At 43.5% G+C, this 24,450-nt stretch overlaps 1 protein-coding gene and 1 long non-coding RNA gene across 3 annotated transcripts in view; one reads left to right on the top strand and one right to left on the bottom strand.

Moving 5' to 3' along the window:
• The window catches only part of LOC126920674 (E3 SUMO-protein ligase EGR2), a 69,565-nt gene extending 57,295 nt beyond the window's left edge, over window positions 1-12,270 (bottom strand). Inside the window, exon 1 of one of the 2 annotated variants that reach the window (XM_050731386.1) lies at window positions 11,490-12,270. In XM_050731386.1, the coding sequence (XP_050587343.1) occupies window positions 11,490-11,540 (51 nt within the window). In that variant the 5' untranslated portion in view covers window positions 11,541-12,270. Of the gene's footprint in view, window positions 1-9,574; window positions 10,156-11,489 lie in introns of those variants that run through there. The other variant, XM_050731404.1, reaches the window with a different exon arrangement.
• The window catches only part of LOC126920707 (uncharacterized), a 50,149-nt gene that overhangs the window by 4,062 nt on the left and 21,637 nt on the right, over window positions 1-24,450 (top strand). The window lies entirely within an intron of this gene.

Genomic DNA, 24,450 nt, shown 5'->3' with positions numbered 1-24,450 from the left:
ACCGCGTCTCCTCACCTTGAGAAGGTCTTTCAAGGTTGAAAAGTCTAACGACCGACGATGGTCGAACGTGCAAATCACCCTGAACAGATCGGTCCTTCAAATATCCTACCATCACATTGTCGCTACCGAAATCGCTGTATTATGTTAATTACCGAGATACACAGGATTCATTGGCAACATCGAAAAACCAGTCGCAGATTAACCGACACTGTAACAAGTTCTCAACATAAAAATCTTGCTAGTACGACGTTGCAACTCGCTAACGAAGACACGGTGTCCCGACCCTTTGAAAAATTAATCCTGAATTATGATACCGGCCCGGCCTAATGCGCCCTAATGCAATCGGTTCGATCGATCGAGGGACGCGATAAAAATAAAAAAGGAAAAAAGGAAGAGAAAAAAGAAAGACATATACGAACATAATCTGTCCGCGGGTTTGTAGACTTCGGTAGTATATCAAGAACCACTTTTCCGCGACACGCTCGGTCTGGCTGCGTGGCATGGAGAGAAAAAAAGAGAGGAAAAGAAAAAGACACCCGAGAAACTCGTGGTGGAGGACAAGAGCAAGTGGAAAGCGTAGGCGGGGCGCATACCAGAGGCACCTGCTCATTTACTTTGCGGCGGCCGGTCGGCAGTCTATGGTAGGGGATCCTCATTAGGGTTTGCCCCTACCAACCTATCGCCACAACCACTACCAGATCCTGTTTGTACACGCGACGACTATAACGAGAGGGACGCGGCCGTGCCCGGCTGCCACCACTAGAACGTTTTCCTCGGTTTCTCGAGGAACGGGGCCAATTAATGGCTATCCACGGCTGGCCGCGGGGATGAATACCTTCACGACGAGAACAAGCTTGGTGGGAGTTGACGCTGTCGGAATCGCTTGAAAAAAGACACGAGTTTTCTGAGCGAGAGCTCTTGTAGCTACAAGATCCTTAATGACCGACGATCGTGTCAATAATTGTCAACCGTGAAGATTGGGAGCGAGAGCCAACGATCGTACGTGTATGTCGGGATCGTGGGGAGAAATATGTGGCATGATTGATCTCGTTTTCACGACACCAACAAGAACCAAAGTGGGTCTGTTTTTTCAGATTTCTGGCTGATAGTATTACATATATGATACTTTCCTCGTATCCTCGTTTTGAGAGATTTCTCTTGGTTAATGTTTCTTTTTGATACCAGCGAAAATTGAACAGAGACCAGGTTGTGTAAATTGGAAGAATGTCGGTCGTAACAGTGTGACAGGAGATGAATGGAGATCAAATAAAGGAGATTTGTTTCCGTGATTGATTCTCACGCGGCGGCAGATCGCGTCTGCTTTTCTTTGCCACCTGTTGCTGCTTTCGCTTACGGGACCCTCTCGCCACGATTTCCCTGTACATCCAATGAGTCATCCGTTTCATCGAGATACCACGACATATGCAAAAACTGTTCAGAATTTTATGTCAGGGATAACCGATTGGAAGAAATCGGTTACGAGGTACCCATAGCCTTCGATAAATTGACGTTAAGTCGGTGTATGTTAAATATTAATTTACGAATACGTTCTTGACAATATCGTAATTTTAAATCTGTAACACACTTTCAAAAATATACAGAAGCGAACGTGGATGTATCGATTAAATAAAAGTTTATCGAGCCAAAGAAGCCGAACGTTTCTTTTTCGACGTGTTCTCCACCCCGTGGCATAAAACCCGTTCTACGTCGAATGTTTCAACACCTGAAGAGATTTACGAGGCGGCAAAAGGGAGGAAGAGGAAAGGACGAGAAGAAAGATTACAGTGCTCCCGAAGGAGGAAGCAAGAAGGGAAGAAAAATAGTGAAACCACAGCCACCCTCGACGGTATGGGCGTGCGCCGCAGGACCCCATGGGTCTCTCCCGTGTAAGATCTTACATAAAGATCGTCGTCCGTACACAATAATGGCCCTGGCTGCTGGCTGTCCTGTCGCCCGTATTCCCCATAACCTCTTGGACGACCGTTATGACGAGGTTCGCTGTTGCAGCTTGCCTTGTACGTTTGCTTCTCGTGTAAACCGAGCGTGTGTGTTACGTGCCTATACGTGCCTTTTAGACCCACGTCCACGTTGCACGTTACCGCGAAACAATGGCGCAGGAATAACGAAACCCGTAGGGGTGCGATGTAACCCTCCGTTGTCACTATTTGTTCTCTTTCGCCCCCGGAAGAATAATGACACCGGGAGTTATATTAAGTTACCCACTGGTCGAGGGTGTCTTTCTGCGATCACAGGTCCTTAAACGAAACCGCATTGAATCGTAGAAGTCGCTTTTAAACATATACTTTAATTATGTATGGAGGAAATTCATACAGCGGTGTAATATTACCATGAAATTCGTCAAAAATCGATCGATAATCTTTGATGGAAATTTGAGGAAAAGGAACGTATAGTTGAAGTTCAAGTCTTCAACTTGTGCAATTAAATCGGTCCCGACGCCAATGGCAGCGACTAGGAAAGTACAGAGAGGAGAGGTGAAGTTGAAAAAGAAAGCAACAAACACGCGACGCCTCTCCAGGTATACGTACACACAGAGAAGGAACGGGCGTTCCTTTTTGGTCACCGAAGGCATCCTGCAGCGTGACGAAATACGTTGACGGAATTGACACGTAATTGCACGCTACACTTTGATTCCGCGGCTCATAATACACTCTTATTATTAACGATTGCCCGCGGCATCGTTTCGATGGTTTCGCAACCGGAGAGCCTCCCTTTCAGTGCAACAGCAGCACAAAACGCTTCCTCGCCCCTTCCCTTCCTGTCGAACAGTTTCGCGATCCTTTCGAGACGGCATTGAAAGGAAGCCTCGACCCATCAAAGGGAACGTAAATTGTTCTGCCGTTGCGTTACGCGCCCGGTAACATCCAATAAATATTATTATCGGTGGCTTACAGAGGCGGCGCGACGATAATATAACGCTCCGCTTTATGTCAAGAGCTGACACGGAAATTTTACGCAAATACCATACGGTAATTTAGAATAAAATTCATCTTCAACGGGTTGTAATTAATACGTTCGCTGCGTGCGGCGTGAATCTGACTGTCGCTATGCATATGGTAAAAAACAAGAAGTTGTGAAAACATATATAATAATTCATATATAATAATAATAATTAATATATAACTCGTAATAATTCAAATGTAGATCATAGCGAAAAGACACGACAAGTGACATTTTTTCTCTCTTCGTTAAATCTCCCATAGCTCTCTTTTGAAAAATATTTTGGGCTTTTTAATCACCTAATAATCAAAATCAAAAGGTCATTCATATAACCATATCTTTCCCCTATAATCTTCGTAATAAAAATTGTACAATATAAAGCAGGTATCGAACATCAAACTCGCAGCAAACTGGTTAACCGAAAAAAATGTGCAAATTTAATAATTCAAAAAGTAATGGCAAATTGCTATCGTTCGAAAGAATGTAGGTTTTTGGGAGTAATTACTAGTGAGGAATATATCTTTATTATATGCACGAGTAATTGAATAATCAGACTCGATCAATTTTCATAGAATATTGTATATGATTATTTATTCACAGAAAATTGCATGAAATAGCTTTCTTTGTGAATCTAGTTATAGCCGAAAACAGAGGATAAACGTGATGAAAGAAGCTCGTAACAGATTAGATGGTCATTCTTGGTACACGTCCCTAAACGGTCGCCAAAGTGAGCCTAACCTGGTTCGAAAGAGGTCATAAAATCCTTTATTCTCTTCGAAAAGCGTTCGATCCGTTTCTTCTTTCTGTTGATGGCGACGAGATACGAGCTCGTATATACCATTTTCGACTGGTCAGTGGTCAGTGACATTGGTGTTCGTTACAAGCTGAAGGCGTGTTGGCATTGTTGTCGTTCTTAAATGGGGCAAACAGCAGCGGCGGGTGGCCGATTCTTACAAAGCCTCTTGGCACTTTTCGTCTCCCTCTGAAGAAAACTCGAAGGAACTGCGAGTCGCAAAAGCGGTACTCGCTTCACAAGACGCTCGTAAATGGAGTCCCGTGGACTCTGAAGGGCGTGTAAACGGCCTAACTATCCGAAACTTCCTGTGATTTATGTACACGAAGGAGCGTGAAACCGTTTGCCACTGACAAATTGCCCGCTTAGTGCGTGGCTCCCGATACGTAAGCAGAGATTTGAAGAAGCGCCCGCACGACAGACAAGAAGACGAAAGTGTAGTCGATTCTCCTTGACGTTTATTAAAGATCGTTGTCCTTTGAAATATTGAAAACAATTACAGGCGATAAACGACGAGATTGAAACATCGATATCTCTAATACGATATTTGGAAACTTGTCGCAATTGAGAGGCGGTTCAGCAATTTTTGAACTTTCGTCACCGTTGTCTAAAGTTTAATTATATAACTTGTATCAAAGAAATAAAAATGAAAGCTACTTATAGAAAAAGATACATAATGCAAAGGAAGAAATAAAGCTTTATCAAGATCGTTCGTAAGAAAACTTGGAAAAAAAGCTGCAGTACATTTATAACATTTCTATGAAAAATTACAAATTACTCATTTTCAGTGCTTTGATTATTCTAGTACTAAATCATCGACTGCGAAAGTGAATTATCTTCGCTCGAAAACACGAACAGCTAGTGTCGCGTCTTCTTTGCTCTTCTTTATTTCTTCGTCGTTTCATCCTAATTGGCTGTCTGAATTCGAGAATCAAAAGCCAGAGGTTCGAAGGGCAGACGTTATAACTTCCTGATGCGTGGCGCGATAAAAAAGTGAGAAAGCCGAGGTCCGGGAAGGAAAAAGGAGAAAAAGGAACGGAGATGGAGAGACGTTTGAATCGCTGGCTCTTGGATTGAACCTGGGTCACAAAGAAGCCTGCCTCGTCACGGTCTGAATAGCCACGGCAAGGAGGTTGGATTAGGTTAGGTTAAGTTACGAGGGTGGTTCCCCTTCAACTTGTCTTGAATGGGGCACGTGCTACCGGCGCGGCGTCGTAATCTTTTGGACAACCAGGACCTTCTGCCTGTCAATCTTTCTCTTTCTGTTTGTCTGTCTGCTTGGCCATCTTCCGTCTCCCTATACGATCTAGAATTTAACGTCTAGGATGATTGTTTCTTTGGAGTCGATAGCAGCTGCTCTTAGGACGATCGAATTTGCAAGTCTGCTTACGTAACATATGCTTCGAACGCATCCTTGCTGATCACCATCATATTGTCATTCACGTGGGTATTAGATACCTAATCGGGAAATTAGAATATCAGAATCTTGAATCGAAAAGAGTTTGCCAGTTCAATTTTTCTAGGTTCAGTTTATCAGTGTTATCAACCGAAATGTTACGACTATCCGACAATGTACCTATAAATATAATGGAGCTTTGTTTATACAAGGATCACCTAGTTGAAAATTAAATTTTGATTAGTGGCTGATTAAATAAAATCATACCGATTGAATCCACTTGTCTGAAAGTGAACTTCTATTACACGAAATCCAATTATACGTAAACTACTTGCTTCCAAACAAGTTTATATAAACAAAGTTCTAAGTACGTTTGGAACTTTAATGTTTGAAACTTTTCTATGAATTTCGATATAGAAGAATAAGAACCAAGAGCAATAGCTTAACGTTTTTTAGAAAATAAAACACTGTCAGAGGCTCCAATGATTATCCGTACTATGGTCTAACACTTTAAGAGAGAAACCTAGCGTTCTGTAACAATTAGTTTGTCTGAAACGTATTCTTCTTGACTTTACATCCCATAATCAAATCAAATTCATCGATCTCTGTGTACTCGCCTGTACTTATACACCTTTATCATGAATTTCGTAAATAAATTCATTCTAAGCGACAAAATTCTTCTGAGGTCCGTTAACTAAGCCAAGAAGCTCGATATCCCGCGCAAACTGATTTTCCAATGCGAAACAATAGGTCAAGGAGGTTGATCGTAGAATAGAGCCAAACGAGTACTTACTTGCGAAGAGAGTACAAGAGAGCACGTCAATTAGAAAGAGAAAGAGAGAGAGAGAGAGAGAGAGAGAGAGAGAGAGAGAGATAGAGAACGAGAAAAGAATCGAAGGGGTCTCGCGTGTCGAGATGTAAATGCGTGCGCGCTATGCATCTGTCTCCTCTAGGGGTACGCGTGTACACGCACACGCGTTCTTTGCACGTAGCACGCGTGTACGTAACTCGGTACGCGCGAGCCGGTGTGAGCGTTCGTGTCGGTGCAGCTCGCACACGCGTGTCACCGCGACGACGAACGAGTTCGTGCACGCAACAGAGCTGCATAGTGATATACGACGGATATATGTATAAGGTCGACTACATACAACCACTAGTCACAGCGCTACCGGTGCAGGAAGAAACCGGGGTTACGGCGGCGTTGGAATTTCTTTATGACGCGTTGCCAGTGAAATTCTGACCGCCTCTGTATATACCTATACGTCGATAATTCAGGAATGCTTAATGATTGGTGGCAAAAACCGAAACCCGTTCGACGCCTAATCGCGCACCAGCGTGTATTGTGTATGCGCGTGTTTGCGCGCTGACGCGGCGCACGCGAGTCCGGAGATCCACCAGCGAGCTAAGTCTATCGTTACAGCGAATGCGCGAAGAACTCGCTGTTCTGATAAATATGACAGAACAATTTAATATGAGTCTCTCGGAAGACAAATTGGTCGACTTCAGTTTTTCTTAATTCTTTAACTTGACTACATAAACGCGCGATTAATATTCAATGTTCAACGAAGAGAATGATAAATTCTGCGGTACATTAGAAAACAGCGTAACATCGCTTTTCTGCACTTCTCAATTTACGATGTTGGTCAATGGTGGCTTCTGTACGGTTCATGTAACACATGTAGATATATAAATAACGTAATCGTGGGCTTGTATCAATTTTTATTTGAATACAACCGTTCGTGTGTATTTCCTCGCATAATCCGATAGATTGCAGGAACGCAGTCTATCCGCAGGAACTGTCGCGCGACAAAGTTCGCTCATTTGCATCGGACCCAAGGAACGAACCAAGAAACAAGCCGGCGAATGAGCATCGTGTAATTATCGCGCGATTCAGCCGCGATCGAGAGCGGCCGAGATTTTCAGGAAGTGTACGATACGCATCTATGTACCTAAAGTAGTTAGGGCTGTTTGCGCCTGCATGCGCGAAGAAATTTTCCAAGCTTGCTTCCTCCGGCTGACGACGCACGGACTCGTCTCATCGCAACACAGGAAACAGGCTCGATGAGTATCTCTAGCCGAGCGTTCCGCAGGAACAGTTGTTATTAACCAATTTTTTAAAGCGGTAATTTCCGAAGTAATTATTACTCGCTTAGAGAGAGGCCGGGCGCCGTGGCATAATTCAACCACATTGCATGTAAAATCAAAGACGCGGACCCTCGCTGTACTTGTACACGCGGGTCGAAGCGAACGACTTCGGGCACGCGAGACGATTCCTCGCGCGGCGCAGCGCGCGTTACGTAGCGCGCGTAATAAATGCCGCTGTCTGTACGCTGCCGGTCACTAGTTGCTATGCTACTGGAATACCAACCGGGGTTACAATGTTACCGTAGCGATGTCAGACCGTGGAATTTCTTTTGCAACGACTAACATGCTGACCGCTCCTCCATGTATTTTAATGCCCGGTTTTCTAACTGTCCTGTCGCGTCGGGATATCCTGCCGCGTACCAAGGATCAAACTGATTACGTGCTCGTATTCCGATCAGGTGCTTGCCTCTGTTAACGCTACGTACATTGACAACCCGCTGCCTCGAAAATAAGTTAATTAACGATATTAAGGTATGGGTACAACTTCCTACGCGGGTGATTACGAGACGTCTTACTACAGCGTGTACCTGGCCAACCCACTTGCCAATTAATCAAATTCATTAATAGCTGGCTAACGTTACGGGCTTCGGCTTGTTAATCGACGGTAACAATTACGTTGCTCCAAATGGAATAGGAACAGAGATATATAGTTGGGTGAAAAGCTCGATTCATTTGGATGGAAAGAAATGAATTTCTTTGGTCTGTTTGGTCGGAATGAAATATAGATATATACATACTTGGATTGACGTATCGTGAAGCGGCATATAGTAGAATAGCGGTAGTCAGTGGATCATAGGCGTGTGAAAGAAAATCGTAGAATCGTGCGACAACTGGTTTCAATTCTGAGACGTTCCACGGATATTTGCCAGTTACGTAACGTCTGAATCGCGCGCGCACGAGAATTATGAAAGTATCGTTATTATGCGTTACCCGTGGCACGCATATCTGCATTGTACCGCCACTATCTCGCCTTTTACCTTTTTTTCTACTCCATATACCCGGCATGCGATTTACACAGTAGTCGGTCTGCGTACTGGCTTCGGGAACTTATCGGTTTGGAACTTAATAAAGTACCTTGAGATTTTTCTAAGCTAGCCATTTTTCGAAACGTTTCGTGCCTCTCGTACCTTTCGGTATTATACGTATCTCTTCTATTCTTTTCTCTTTGAGAACTTTTACTTGCTGATAATTATAGCTGTGCGATAACTAGACCGCGAATGCTTATGTATTTTTGCGACATTTAAATACACGAAAATGTACAACGCGCACATAATATATGCGTAAGAATATTGCGTATAAAATATGCAAAATGAAATGTTCGTTGCGATGCTTAAAGTCAGATATTTCTATGTGGGTTTTATTTCTTTGACTCGTGTTCCATAAAAATATGAATTTCCATAAAGATGCGCAGTCTAGTAATAACGAATGAGTAGGAAACAAACGTTTGCTATATAATTTTACGAGGAGCGTAACGGTCGGTGCCTTAAATATAATTCCTGGCCCGATGACCGCGATTAACGCCATCGTTGGAATTAATTATTTCGCCGGTTGCTTATTAAATACTTTTATTACCGCTCGTTAAACGCGCTGCCCTCGATAGAACGCTCCACGGTAAATGATATCACTCTGAAGGTATTTTCTCTCCGCCGAATAGCGTTTTGTGGAAAGGTGTCGTAAAGTTATCGCTCTTATCTCGTTGACAGTTTTACGCCGCTCTTTCTCCCCGTTGTTGTAACGGGGGTTTGCGCGGAGGCAAACGTTGTAGAGAACAAAAGAGTGATTTAATTACCGACACGGGAAGGAGCACGTGGTATCGATGATCGAAAGCGAGATACCGCGATGACCGTGGCGGTAATTAGCGATTCTCGATAAGTGAAACAACCGTTCGTCTTAATGACGACTTTACTCGTTAAGCCAGACATTCCACCCCCGTCTCGGAGCAATTAGTACGCCATGTCTCTCGATAGTTGGCTCTGATAAGACTACTGACGTATTCAACAGCATTTACACGTCAACGAAGACGATCGCGTGGATCTAGCCTGCGGATTTCTATGTGACCGCGAAACGACTTTCTAAAGGGGGAGAACGTTTTACGATGGTTTCTTCGTAACGGATCAATTAGAAGATGGTATTCCGTGGGTTATAATGGAACAACGAGATAGTAGTCGAGGCGGTTTAAACCTTAGGTCTAAGGATTAAACTTGAAAATCTGCGAGAAAATGGAGGGAAGTTTATGCTATATAGGTTAAAGGATTTGAGTGCAAATGGTGGAATTATCTCACCTCTTGTGCAGACGGCAGCGTGGATCTGTTAGTCGACGGTCGTTCAATCGTGGCGACGAGAGACGCGCTCGACCAGGCACACGTCACTTCTATCACTCCACTTCACTCGTATCATCAAACTCGTTTATGTCTCTTGTTCTCCCAAACACCATTTAAATAATTCTATGTCGGCGATCGTGGTTATGTAAAAATGTACGCGTGCAGACGCATTAATTCGCGGAATTCTTCGATCTAAATTATTGTAATTCTTGATTTCCTGAATCAATAAATTACTAAACGCAAAGCAGGTTGAATGTCATGACGGTGTTTTTGTCTTTTATGTACAGGCGATTCTTCTCGATCGAGCACCACCTTCGTAACTAACTGCCTATTTGTAATTCCGAGTATCCACACTTTTGTTCATTTACCTTCGTTAATGTCCTCATAATATTGTCGGTCACCGTGTCACGAGTTATATGAGCTAGCGAGTAGACAAGTTCCTGGAATTCGATTGATTACAATACGCTACGTAACACCAACGCTTTCGAGCAACGATTCGAACTTCTGTCGTTACTGTTGTCAATACACCACGACCTTCCGATCCCTCTACGTTAATCTACATCGTTCCTTTCAACTAGTCTCTTACTCAAGCACCTATCTTTCCGATACAGTCTCACGATATAAATATTCCATCACTTTATCACCCTTCTCACGGATTCAGTCCTCCGTACAAGAAGATTCTTCTTCTCGATCCACCGTCTCCCGTATCACTCACCGGGTGTAGCTCGTTCGAGGCAACCTGGTGTTCGAGAGAAAGTCAACCCCCGATATCCTGCCGATGAAAAGAACATCGGAGAGTAGCGAGATGATCGACGAGATTTCTTGGTTCGGTGCGGGGCGGCGAAAATCACGGATTAAAAGAAACGCGCCGCAACAGGTGAGAGAGACACGCGGAGAGAGAACGGAAAAGGACGACAGGAGGAGGCAGCGAGGATAGACAGAGAAGGACAACGATGAGGATGGCGTAACACCGCGCGTAGTAGCGGACAGTCGGCAACTAAAGGCCCCGAGGAGAGTCACCTCTCTCTCCTTCGTCTCTTCTTCTCGTCCTCTCTTCTGCCGCGTGTGTGTCTCTCTCTGTGCGCCACACGTGTGTGGCCGCCAACACACGAGTGCGTGCATGCACCTCGGAACACGTACGATGTTCCTTCTTCTCCCCCTCCCCTTTGCCACCGGTGTGTACCCTCTGCCGCTGTGCTCTCACTCTCCTCTCCACACCACCTTCTCCTCCTTCACCCCTCCACCCTTAACCCACCTACAGTACCCTCCCCCTTTTTTTTCTCCTTCTCTCTTACCCCGGCCACACGTCCTTGTCCCTCTCCAAGCACGCCAACACCACGCACCAACTGCAACCGCTCTCGCAGATGCACACCGACTCTCTCCGTTCCTTTGCACGCGCGCCTGTGTGTGTTTCGCTGATTCGCGTCGGTGTACGGTACGTGTGGTAGGAGGAGTGGGAGGTAGGACACGCGACACGAGCCAGTGGTGGGGGAGAGAGAGGGTCATCGGAAGAGGGGATCACCTCCCCTCGTTCCTCTTTCCCCTACTCCGAATGGTTCACGCGGGGTACCGTCTTCCCCGCGCGCGCTTTTCTGCCCCGACCACTGGAACGACCGTGTCGCCGTTCTCGTTTTTCTCCAGGCGCTCGCTCGGTTTTTCGTCCCGTTTCCAGTCTTGTGACTGGAGCGGTCATTTCCAATGACGAATCGATGAGACGCGAGTATAGGTGGACTTTTTGGTAGGGAGATTCGAAATGTTTAAGTTTAAGGGTCGATGATACGTTTAGATTACGTAGTTTAAGTTTCACGATAGAAGGCAGTGAATTTCATGGTTAGGCTATGATTCGATAGTAAATAGGGCGAAGATGTTTACTCACCACTTTGAGCCTTTTTTCTTGACTCGCCGCGAAGTACGTCAACTCCACCATTCTAACACCATTGCCAAAATTCTATCACTGATCGTTCACTAATATCCATTGTAAATTGAACAAACTTTCAAACCTTATGAACGAGCACACCGATGTGTCATATGAAAAACACCCCGAGTTAAAACATCCCCTATTCACCGTTTCTTTCACAAAATCTCAGATCACCAGGAGATTGTCCGAAAGAATAATCCCGTACTTTCGAACCAAAGAAATCACGTTTCGCGAATCGTGAAAGTTACAGTTTCCAATTGTAGATGGCATCTACGAATTCGCGAGCATCATAAAGCTAAGCACATCACTGGTAGCCCACGCAGCGAACGACTACGCAGTAGCAACGGCGATTACTATGGTAAGCAACTGCGTCTCGAAGGTTGCAAAACTCGCCCCCTGAAGGGATCCAAAAAGAGGGGTGGCGAGGCGGTCTCTCCCTTCTGATTCCCACGCCACGACGTGATTCCTCTCCTCCCCTTTTCTTCTTCTCCTCCTCCTCCGCTTCCTCATCGACGTCACCGACGAGGACTCCTCCCTTGAAAGAGGTATTCGAACAGAGGAGACCAAAGACGAGCCCCTGTTTTCGTTCTCTCGCCCTCTCTCTCCACTGCTACACCTTTTTCTCCCCCTTTCGTGTGTCCCGCCAACAGTTCCGCCACCCCTATTCGAAAACGCGAGGGACGCATCGCGCCACGTTGCACGAAGAAGCGTCGCGCAGCTCGTACGATTGACTCGCTACTCCAACTGGATGCAACTGGTTGCATCGCCGAGCCGGGACTACGTACGCGCACGGTTGTTGCATCGTGGCGGCACACGCTCGCGGCTAGAAATCTCTAGTCACTTTTGATCACGTACTCGAGCCTCGGAGGATGTGGAAGACCGTTCCGTCCGTATCGAAGAATTTATGACACGGTGCAGCGGTACGTGTCCCGACACGTACACCGGATATCTTAATTAGTTCTGCGTTAGCGTTCCTTTACTTTTGGTTCGACTGCGAGCTCTTCGGTTTATCTGCGTACACACGTCGAACAGACTTGGTGCAACCCTTGTAACAGAATTTCTTTGATTAAACGATCGTTGGTTCAGCAGCTTTTAATCCGAACTTAACGACGTAATTCAGAGTTTGTACGTTTTGAGACGTATCTCTGGGTAGAGACAGAGATAGACAGTGCAGAGTCATCGCGAAGATGCGACAGAGTTGCGTGATTAATTCACGCGGAAGACGCGCGTGATCATCGTACACGACACCGGGTAGAAAGCGAGAAGTCGTGGTGGAATGCGAGCGAACGGTAGAAGGAAGAATTCGTTCGGGGGAAAAACAAAAATTGGTTGCGACGAGGAAAAATAAGATCGGTGGAGCACGAGGGATGAAAATAAGAACTCTTATGTTCTGGTGATCGAGGCTGGGCGTGAGCGCGCTGTCAGCCGCACCCGTGCACCGATGTTTTAATTAATGTATTGATAGCAGCCGAGCACGGATTTATCGAGCTTCACCGAAGACGATACATCGTCTGGAAGTGAAACCCACGCAACGGTCCTTCGATAATAATTAGGATCTTCGTAGCCTTCGTAGCGGGCCGATTTCCTTGAACGAATCCAGCTTACGTCTCGTGCGAATGTTTCATTCTTGTTCGCTTGTCCCTCTCTTGCCTTCGTTCTGACGTGAAATCGCCGCCATCGTCGGACTCGATCCGATTAATTATACCAGAGTAAATATAATATGTTAATCAAACGTATATTGCAGGTGGTAATTGAGTGGTCGGATCGAGTAGCCGTTTCACGAAACACAGCACGCGATCGGCACGCGATGATCGCTTGACGAGTTGTCGAATTCCGTGTAAGGGTTCTTCCAGGTCCGGTTGTTCGTGAGAGAATTCGCGATATCGATTCGATCCGTGCGCTTTGCTTATTTTAGAAACATGTTAGCGAATGAAACTCACGCTTCGAAGCGGGATAAACGATCGACGAGTTTCGTAAGAGGAAAGAGGTTAGCGCGTCGAACACGGAGATTCTGTTTCCACGTGAACTGGAACGCGTTTCTTTGTTCGGCGTGAAAAACCCGGTGCAAGTCGATCAAAGGAATTGTTTAACCCAGCCAGCCGACCGATCTATAAATAAATACCGATATGGAGGGATTATCGTTGTTTGCGTAACTTTCGGTGTGGGCGTCTCAGACGTTGTTCATTGATCGCGCCATTCCCTCGTCGGTAGTAGCACACGTCGATATCGGAACAGAAGAAACGATTTTTTCGTCGTTTCTCTCAAAATTTTTATCGCTTTTTTATACGAAAAATATGTATGTATTCTCATTTCAATCGTATCACTTCTTGTTCGTTCTTAAAATGATGCAACGTGTCATCCATTAGAATCACTGTTAGACTCGATGAATCTGTTGTAGTTAAATGAATTTCCTTCTGGAAAGTCACATTATGAAACGGTGCTCTAAACATAACTGAAATACATCATAAACAACTCGTAACCCAAGCATTCTGTTATTTCTCCGATAATAATTCATCGAATCAGCACGGTGCATCGCTTTCGTCACGATACTTGTTTGTCTCTGTCAGCCACCCACTGCGAAAACATTTCTCCCGACAGAAACAGCGGTAATTGGCTGAAATCTAATCAATCCTCCTTGCATCGACCGTGGAAAGTTTCGCTAAAATGTCTCGAAAGATCAAGATCGCCGATCTTCGTAACGATACATCATTTTCTTGCGAATTGTTATTATCATCGTAGTTCTATTTCCATCGATGTGACATTGTCACGGACATCAATGATGATCGATATACGTAATCGACAGTGTTGGTTCTTACAGATAGGATTGTGCTTAAAAAATTTCATTGATAGGAAAGAAAAAGAACACATCGGATCGGTTGAGATTTAGCGTAGACTCGCGTTGCTTTCGCAAATATTTTGCATCGAGCCGATGACCCGGAACGACCCAGACACGCGATTCGAACGATTTCCTCCCGTTTTGTCTCAGTATCTGTCAGTCAACGACAAAAGCTTCGATTTTCGGCCAGTGGAATATTTTTGTTCCGCGATACGCTCGACGCTTGCGTTATCGTGCGTGGGCGTAACGCTCGCCCATGATAAAACTACGCGAATCTCGTAAATACGGTTGTCGGTTCGGGCAAAAAAGAGTTTTGATTTGCTTCGATTTGCTTCTTTGCGACAATATGCCGGTCTGGTATGAAACTACCAAGAAAACAAGACAATAAAATTGTTTCCAATCGAACTTTCTTTCACTGTTTTCATAGATGATAATCTTCTTGACGCCCTTAAAACTATGACTACGAATTTTAGATTTTCTATTTTTGCAATTATTTATGATACTTATTTAGATACTTTCTATACGATTAATGTCAACTTTTATCGAGATAAAATATAATTGCATTTATCTGCTTGTTTTCATTATATCGCTTTAATTAGCGTGTGGTATATTTATCGTAGTAGGTATCTATCTTAATCTAAGTACGCTCGATCGACCACGCGTTTGAATTCGTTATATTTTCTTACTACCTATCTTAATCTTTCGTTGAGTCCAGAGAGTACGCGAATGGATTAAATAGACAGAGCCCTTAAGCTAAGATCAAATAAAAATACAAAACTTGAACGTAGAATAATGATTGCAATTTGTTACAATTAATACAAAGTTTAGGTTGGGAAGACAGTCCGATTCGTTGTTGGGTTAGACCAACAAGACGTTCGAAACACGTCTAACTAAGGGTCTACTAACTTTAAATCCGATAATGAATGTAATTAGCGAAAATAACATGGAATCTACGTAGGTCTCAGCCAGTCCGCGGCCAGGTATATATTCTCTGGCCACAACATGACTAATAATTATACTTGCTGAGAGACCCTCATCTCCTACACCATCGTCGTTTTCCAGCGAGAACCAGAGTTAAGGTTACGTGGATGAAACGTCGAAAGGACGCCGTGTTCCTTCGACGCCATGTCCTCGAAGCACGCGTCCGGTTTTTCAAGCTCTCATGGCGCCACCTTTCTACCTCGGTTATCATTTCGTGTTGCGTAGAAAAGGTAGAAAACAGATCGACAACCGGTCGAAAACCGATGTGCTGTTATAATGACTCTCGTTTCTACTCGCATATCGTTCAACTGACCCAAATCTAAGAGGTGCGGTCGTCGAGGGTTTCGAGAGTTTCGTCTCACCAGCTGGTCAACGACCGTGACAGAAGAGAACGTATAAATTGTTGTGATCGTCGGAATTAACGCGAGCATCTGAAAGACGCACTTTCAAGCAGATTCAAACTTGGACGAAATAGATTTGAATTCTTTCAATCTGTTAGTTTCTTTTTTAACCGCGAGCTTTTATATTGCGAGATAAATGTTCCTAACGATATAAAACTTCCATCGAATTGGTTGACTCTAATTCAGCTTCTGAGCATTGCAAATTGTTCATCTCCTGACAGGTTCGTACAAACGGAATTGTACTATACAGAAAGTCAAGTATCCCAAGTAGTCAATACCTAAATCTCAATAAGATGAAACTTTTTTACGAGAATTGACTTGGATTCGTAATCCAGTAGGTGTCGAACTTGTTGCCATCACTAGCTAGAATCCATTACACCGACGCAATAGTAAGGAAACCAGGCTGAACGCAATATGGAATGGTACCAACGACTCTCTCTCTCTCTCTTTCATCGAGGCGAGACTAGCGTAGCGGTAGTCTTAACTGAATTATTGTTTCGGTTAACATCGAGCATTCATCACGGATGCACGGGTCTCGCAGAGCCGCGTAGAAACACGCGTCCCGCCCAAGGAGCACGTTCGCGAAAGCGTGGAGCATTCATCTTGCGTCGCTGTCGCGTTGCCGGGCCGCGACCAACGACACTGTGTAATCTTCCTGTTGCAATGGTAATGGCCAGGCCAGCGTGAAACAGAAGAGAAGGAAACGGAACGGTAGGCCGTGTGCGCATTGCGCGCGTTGCAATGGCAGGCACGCGTGAAATCCATAGAATCGTCCCAGCAGCTAGATGTGTTCTACGGACCTAGAATATTAATATAATTTGGCCGATATAAACAAACGAACCTCTATACGGCCGGTGTCACTCAGCCGGAGACGTTTCACCCGTCTGCAAATTGTGAATAGAGGAGAGAAGTTCGCCTCGACTGAGCGTTTCCCTTTTGCTTTTCTCTGGCTTAACAGTTTCTATATGTTCTATGGCGCCGCCGTGTACCGTATTCCGCGAATGCGTCGGAGGTAAAAGTCTCCTTTTCTCCCCTTTAAAACATCTCTCTCTCTCTCTCTTTTTTTGTGTGCTCGTGTCTGCTTAAATTGTTATGGATGAATGGGATTCAATGGACGATTTGAAAAGTAGGATAAGCCTTTTCTCACTTGGTTTGTGTTTATGTTGGACGAGTCTTTGAACAGAAAACTCTGTTTTGAGACAAATATTCATAGCTTCGCGGAGAGTCGTGAAGCAGCGTGGCGTAATTCGAGAGTTGATATGGTAAACGATCCGTGAATGCCGGAAAAGATGAAGAACGATCCTTTTAGTGAGAAAGCATAAATGTGGGATATAGTAGAAAAAGATATAACTGGTAGAATAATTTATTTCAGTTTCTACGTACGTCGTTGCAACATAGAGCTATAACCGTAAATGCCAATTAGAATAAATTTAATTAATTCGATACATTTTTTACTGTAAGGGTGGTAATATTGAAAATCTGTAACGTTCAGGCGTTAAATGACCCAAATGCTAAATGATATAAAATTAACAGAAATGTATATTTTTATTTCTATTGGAAATCTTCGCTTACATAGTTTACCATCCACTCCCCTCTATTTTTACACGAATTAAATAATAATTATTTCGACCGTGTTCCGTGATACTGTATAGCGTTAAATCAACTGACGAGTATCGAATCGTTCACAAGCAATCCTTCGTCATGGTAGAAAGTTTATTTCTCATTCATTTGCTGGCTCTTCAGTTAATTAACCACCGCGTCAAGGGAGACGCGGAGCTCTCTACTCTGGGTCAGAAGAAGGAACAGGAGAGAAGAAGAAGCAGCGTCCCTCCTCGAGTATGCTCGATGATGGCAATTAAATTAAAGTGAGATCTCACCCGAACGATAGACCGACGATTAATCAGCATCGCGACAATTGGACGTTTCATTAGCGGCTGAGATCGACGTGACAGTTCGAGTGTCCATGGGATCGGAACCAACCTTACTCCCACACTTTTGAACAAATTAATCAATCTTCCCGTTAATAACGTCTATCTAGAAACTATCTTTTCTCACGATCCCGTGAAAGTCGAACGAAATTCATTTTATTCGACGATCGGTTATTAATCAAAACTCGTGTCTTAATTCCATAAGAAATGAATGCTTAATGCGTTCTTTGATGTCTAAAGATAGAAAATTTTGGAAAAATTAGGAAAATATGTTTATTCAATTTTGTAAGTTATACTTGGTTTCAAAGCTTCAAAGTCTTTAAAAGTATCAGTTTCTTACTAAACGATGCTCGCTGTTAATAATCTATAGCGTGTTAGTAAGTTAATAGGTTCGTTAAAGTTTTACGAGCTATTTATATCTAATTGTAGCTTACGTAAAACAGTAAAATTCCTCCTTTCCTAATCACATAGTCGTCGCGTTAAGTTAGTTCATTTAATGAATTTACAGAAAGATAAACAGTTAAAATTTTCAATTAAGGAACGTTATAAGATAAAATGAGATAAACGGAGAAACTTACACGATTATCAACCATGACAGACAAAGATAGGGATCGACGACGTTAGATTTCTCGCGTCAAATATTTTGGTGGTTCATGAACGAATTGGTAGCGAGTTCGATACGCATCTACTCGATCTTCCAGTCAAAGTAGGTCCTTGACCGTCTGACTATTATTCGTCTGGGTCACAGGCAAATCGTCGCTGCAAAAATTCCACGACACAGTGTCACTTTCAATTTTGTTGTACTTTCGAAGTTAGAACCTCGAGCGACAAAGTCTCATGCTTTAGAATTCACCAAAAATTAACAGGGTGATTAATAGCGAACATGCTTGCACATAACTCCAACAACCAGGTGTAATCAAACAGAAGCCTTAATTTTTTGGTCGGATGTGTTTATTTAAAGAACGAAATCTCCGGTGAGATTATTTGAGTTTTTAGCCATTGGATAACATCGTGGCAAATGCAATTTATCGTTGGGGAACGAGCACTTGGTACCGTTGCTCGATAAATAATTATCACGACGAGTAACATAGCTACCAATACTTGCCACATTTATTGCGTTTCGCGTGTCGCCACACCACCAGTAATTAACCGTTTTTCGCGTTGCAATAATCCGCTACGGTCACGTAGCGATTAAGTATGCACAGATATTGCAGTCGCGCGCCTTCTCTCGTCACGTTATGTGTATACACGAGAGGGGCTGTGATCAAGATCGATCGATCACCGTGGATACTCGTACGTGTCGCTTATTATGTTCTGCGAGCCTCGTGACAGAGAGATTTCGATGCAACACGTTTATGGGAAACTTATGTGAGCCACAGACTGCAAGGGCGAAGGGGTTTTGAGGTAAAAAACAGAAGAATTAAAAAATGAAATAGGCTACCGATGTATTAAACGGTATACGTTTGTATTAATTTATTGCCAACGATATCCGCAAAACATTACGCGTATCGTATAAGCTTGAAGGAATTTTTGCTACAGGTGTAAATCGAATATCATGGTTTTTCATTTTTGTAATTTGTTGCAAACCGGTATCGGTTGAATCGATTTACCTCGTGATAGCACTTCTTAAATGCTGTTAAAATGAGGTGGTATGTTGACAACTGGACACTATTCGCGAGAAAAGTCGTTAGAAAATGAACGGTTTCTTGAATTATTTTGTGTTCGTTTTTATCGACAGCGAGGTATAACTGCGTAAAATTGTAGGAAATAAAGTTCAACCTGTATTCGAACGGATACACATTGTGCGACAACGAAATGCTCCGACTGCGATAATACACAAACATATATGTAAATACATCAAATAACAAGTTATATTATTTTATGCTTAACAGATATTTCATATAAAGCATGAAAACTTCTTTCGAACCATACGTTCGGTACACCGTTTAAAACGTGCGTTGCATTTTTCTGAACGTACGTAACGTCTTACAGAATTTCTCCTTTCATAATAGTCTTTTGTTATGGATAAAGTATAGACTCCGAGAAGGATACATTTTACCGAATAAGAAATGTAACCAATCTGTATAATTCCTTTTTGGCTAAAAACTGTTACGCTGTAATGCCCTTGCGAGCAGGAGCTTTGAAATTTTAGTGCCTACACGTTTCTTTTCGTCTTGCGAAATTAACCTATTTGGCACACAAGCGTCTGTTTTAAGACAAGTAGAGCGAACTTTAGCATCAATCCGGGAACTCTATCGTCATATCGTGTACGCAAATATTCCTAGAAACGACGTTGAACGTAGAAAGGTGGAGTGGGAGGCAATTGCAAACGGACGAATTGCTATGCTTCGGCATTAGCATCGTTTGCGGAAATCGGACTGCGCCGATCGGCGCGGCCGAATAAATGAATTTCGATACGCGAGTCTGTTCAGTGCAGTTTCTACTCTTGGATGGGACCTAGATTCGCATAGCAACATGCTCGTGTTGCCGGCCACGTGAAAAAAAAAGAGAAGAAAAAGGTTAGAGAAAGAGACAGTTATCTGCGACTTGTCGCCCGACCACAACAAAGTTAATTGCTCTTGATCGAATCGTGTGTGTGTCGCCGGTCATTTTCCGCCAGATTCGGTCCACCGATTTTTACCACGTGAAACATGACTCGCTAATGCGATAATCAATCACGCTTTTATATCGTTGCTGCAGAAACTCTTATTGGTCTGAATACACCGTAACCATATCTCTCATTCTGTTTGGCTTTCAACGATTCTGAATCTAGTTATCGAATGGAGAATTTCTGGTACTGCTGGCGACAGAAATCATATTCAAGATACACTACATGGTATTAGAGATTTTGCCGAGGGCGGTTTTAAATAACCCACAATATAAATAACGCAAATAGTATATACATTTTCATCCATAAGTCATCGAACACTTGCTAATTTTAAACAGAAACTTTAATAAAACAAGTCTATAATAAAATCTTCGAACTATAACTAAACTATAATTTAAATTTAGTTTTCCTTATTAATATAAGAAGAAGCAATTAATAAGCATCGAGTTCATTTCGTAATTACGTCCATTTATACCTACCCACTATAATAAACGTACTGTGATGTACGAACTATAGTATATGTATTGTTATATGATATTTATTCGATTATCTTTTTCAAACGACGATTTATACAATACGATTATATGTATCAAAGTATATAATAAGAACCAAACATGCAGATACGATACAGTTACAATTAGCCATATGATAAAAAGACGGTTAATTATACGATAAAATAACAAAGTCCAGGGTAACCGAGGGTGAACAAGTGTAAATCTGATGTTGAAAAATATTCGAAAACTATATTTGGTCTACGGAACGACTCGAGCTTCCTAGAATCCGACTCCTAGATTTTAGGTTCTAGGTCAGCAGGAGCGTGCGACACGCAGCGTGTGTTGGTAGAAGAGAAATAAAAAAGAAGAGAAGAAAGAGAGATCGATGCATAAAGAGAGACTGCGGATCGAGTCTGTTTGGATTCTGCATAATTCATTCGGTTGGCCGGCGAATGCATATTACCTCAGGACTATCTAGCCAGGCCAAACAGCGGGATCAGGATGCAAGGACCTCTGCTCTGAATATGAGACCGAATCGCCGAATCGTCTGGAGATAGTTCGGTATCGATAAACGCTGGCCAAAACCGTCGGCCCACCTTGATCAGGATCCAGAGATCCTGGATCGAAGAGGAACGCTTTCTATACGCGTAGCCTACAAAAAAGAATCGTGACGGAATATTCGACGATGTTTCCGCCAGGAATCGGGTTGACCTCGCGAATAACATACAGATCGCCGCGATACATTTATGGAATAGTTCAAACTGCACGGGCTTTGAATTTTTTGCTGAATTTCGTGAAACCCATTGCGTATCTGAGCTTCGATCCGAGTTACGCAATTTTATAGTTTAGATAGATGAAAGTGTTTTTGGGAACGATAACGGTACCAAGAACACTATCAACTTGTTATAGATGTAGTAAAAATAAATTATAAAAATTAATCATCTTTAAAAATAAATTATATTTACATTTGCAGGGATTAAAACAAATCTGTTTAACGTACGTTTAAGCAGCGCGCCTTCTATCACTGCAACGTGTCAATTTATAAACACCACAATTTGGATGGATATGATGGAAAGACGATGAATCGAGAAATTTCGACCACCCCTCGTGTACTTACGCGTTTCTCAGGGAAAATCACAGGACGAACAGATGACCGGCCGTCGAGAAGATCGTTCGGATGGTAATTCGCGACAATAAAGTCTTCCATCTAGAAGAAGCATTAGCAGCGTTCTCCCCGCGAGGGGTGACATTTCGATTACATCTGCTCCACCTGTCTATCGATTTTTCCGGAAGCAAGAGGGACCGGTTCCACGATGTAGAAGGAAGGTGCCCATATGGGTGGACCTTCGCTCTCTCCCTCTCCTCCTTCTCGTCTCACGTATACGCTTTGAAGGAGCCACCACCCCGGGCGAACCGGAATCAAGTTCAATTGTCTCGCGATGGCTTTTGGGCGCGTGAGAAATCGCGAGCAGCTGTTCCACGCTGTGGGGTGGTTTGCTTCCAGTGGCGGTGACGTGACGTCACGATTACTCGTCGTTTACTCGTCGGCCCAACAGAGAGAAGGAGGAGGAGGACGAGGACGAGGACGAGGACGAGGACGACGCGGAGAAGAAAACACGTGCGAGAAAAGAGCGGCCGATTGTACCCTGCAAATGCAAATTAGAGAACGTCCACGTCTCGAAGGGGTCGCCGCGGACGTCGAGAAAGGGTTCCTACGACCCTGAGGCATTCACCGCACACTGTTGCTACGTGTCCTGTGTTACGACAACGCACAGAGTGGAGAGGAAAAAAAAAGAGTTTCTCGATATCCTTTTTCGAAAATCCCTTCTACGCATTGACCCTGTCGCGTTCCCACGACCGCCCTCGGTGGCTCCGCTGTTGCACCCTGTCTCAGTGGCGTATTTTAATTAAGTTCCAATATTGTCGCTGTTCTTCGCGAACAATGCGAATTGTAAGCTGTCAACCTTCGAAAGTTGTAATTGTTCCTACTTATAAAAGACGCCGGAGAGGCTGTTGCGGCACTAGGTTACTCAAGAATGGATTCTATTTAAGAACGGAGCCTGTTTTGATCTCGTGTTCGTTACTCGGTAGTCGTTGTTTAACATCGTGAAAAATAATCTTGGCAAAGTGGCACGGATATCACACGGTACAAATGCAAACGTTATAATGGTCCCGTTATAACTGGATCACGACGAAGACGACGAAAGGGGAATGATGAACTCAAAACGAAATCCGTTACGGTCCGAAATGGATACAGAGTTGGTCAGGATGTCGTAACACCGCTCGATTGGCAACAGGAGAGCTAGCGCACCGGCTGCATCACTCACCGGGACTCCCGCATAAAGGCGGATGTACCCGGTTCGCCGGCGTTGTCGTCGTCTTCGTGGCATTTTGAATTGCAGATAATCAAGCACGATCGACGAGGTTGATAATCGTCCGACGCTTAGACATGCAGTGACTTATCTCCGGGCACCCGAGGGTTACCTGTCTCGGATACCTTTCCCTGTGCAACGAGAGAGTCGACAGGATCGATAAGGATCGGGATGAGTCAGAACCTCGTGACCTCGGATTTATCGCTCGACGACACACGAAATTCACGGATTTCGAGCTCATATCCATGTCTGTACTCAGATTTTGTTCTTATAAATCTATTCGTGATTCATTTATTACCAAGTCCTTGGAGCTATATTGGTCGATCGGAGTTGACATATCGAAGTTACGTATACGTAAGTATGTGGTAGGCAGCTGGTTTTGATACGTCACGTTCGCTCTTTTCATCTCGTGGAATGTTATACGAAACGAATGAAAGATGTGATGTTTCTAATAATGAAAATTTGCCTGACTTATCTTTATAATTGTGTGGCAGAGGACAAAACCATCGATGTATTTTAGTTTGGCAATGAAACGTGTCTCAATATCTTCTTCTAGATACCGACACTTATTGTTAGAAGGATGACAAATTGACAATTTACAATTAGACCCCTCTGCTACAATAACTTTCTAACTAATAATATTAGCGAATTAGCAAATTACAGAATGTAGGTTACGGACCTCCTATTTTACAATTTTGTTTATTTTACATCAAATAGGAATTTATTAATACCAATAACTTATTATGTCTGACTTACTATTCTACTAGTAATACAGTGTCTATAAAGAATATTTGCATACCATCAATTAGGTACAAGTGTATTAAATTTCGTATCATTTAGCAGTATCTAGTTTCATACGAGCACAACAATTTGATAACTATAAGAATGAAATGAAAAGAACGCTTCATCGGTATGTGCGAATACTTCTTGTAGTCATTGTATTAGATTTTTCGTGCAGGCGAGTCGAGGCATTCAGTAACGAAGAATTTTAATTCGAGTTTCTTCAACCTGACATTTAACGCAAATTCCGAGGCAAAGGAGAGTTTAGTTAGCAAGAGAGGAATCGTTGGTTTTTGTTTGGGGTGGCATAGGCGTGGGGCTCCCACGTTGAAGCGCACGGTGCCTCCAGGTGGCAACTGGCAATATCCTTCCAGTCAGCATCCCCCTCTCTAAGAACACGAGAAGCGGTCGTTCTATTGTCGCCGAGGGAGTTATTAACGAGGAAAGACGTAGGGGATTTCGAAGCATGCAGCCTCCTCGTGTGGGAATCTCGCAAGCTGCGCAGGCGTGCTCCTCTCT

This window comes from Bombus affinis, chromosome 1 (genome assembly GCF_024516045.1).
Source record: "Bombus affinis isolate iyBomAffi1 chromosome 1, iyBomAffi1.2, whole genome shotgun sequence".
In the NCBI taxonomy this organism is placed as follows: domain Eukaryota; kingdom Metazoa; phylum Arthropoda; class Insecta; order Hymenoptera; family Apidae; genus Bombus; species Bombus affinis.
Note: the sequence above shows the minus strand (reverse complement) of the source record. Positions and strands in the feature narration are given on the sequence as shown.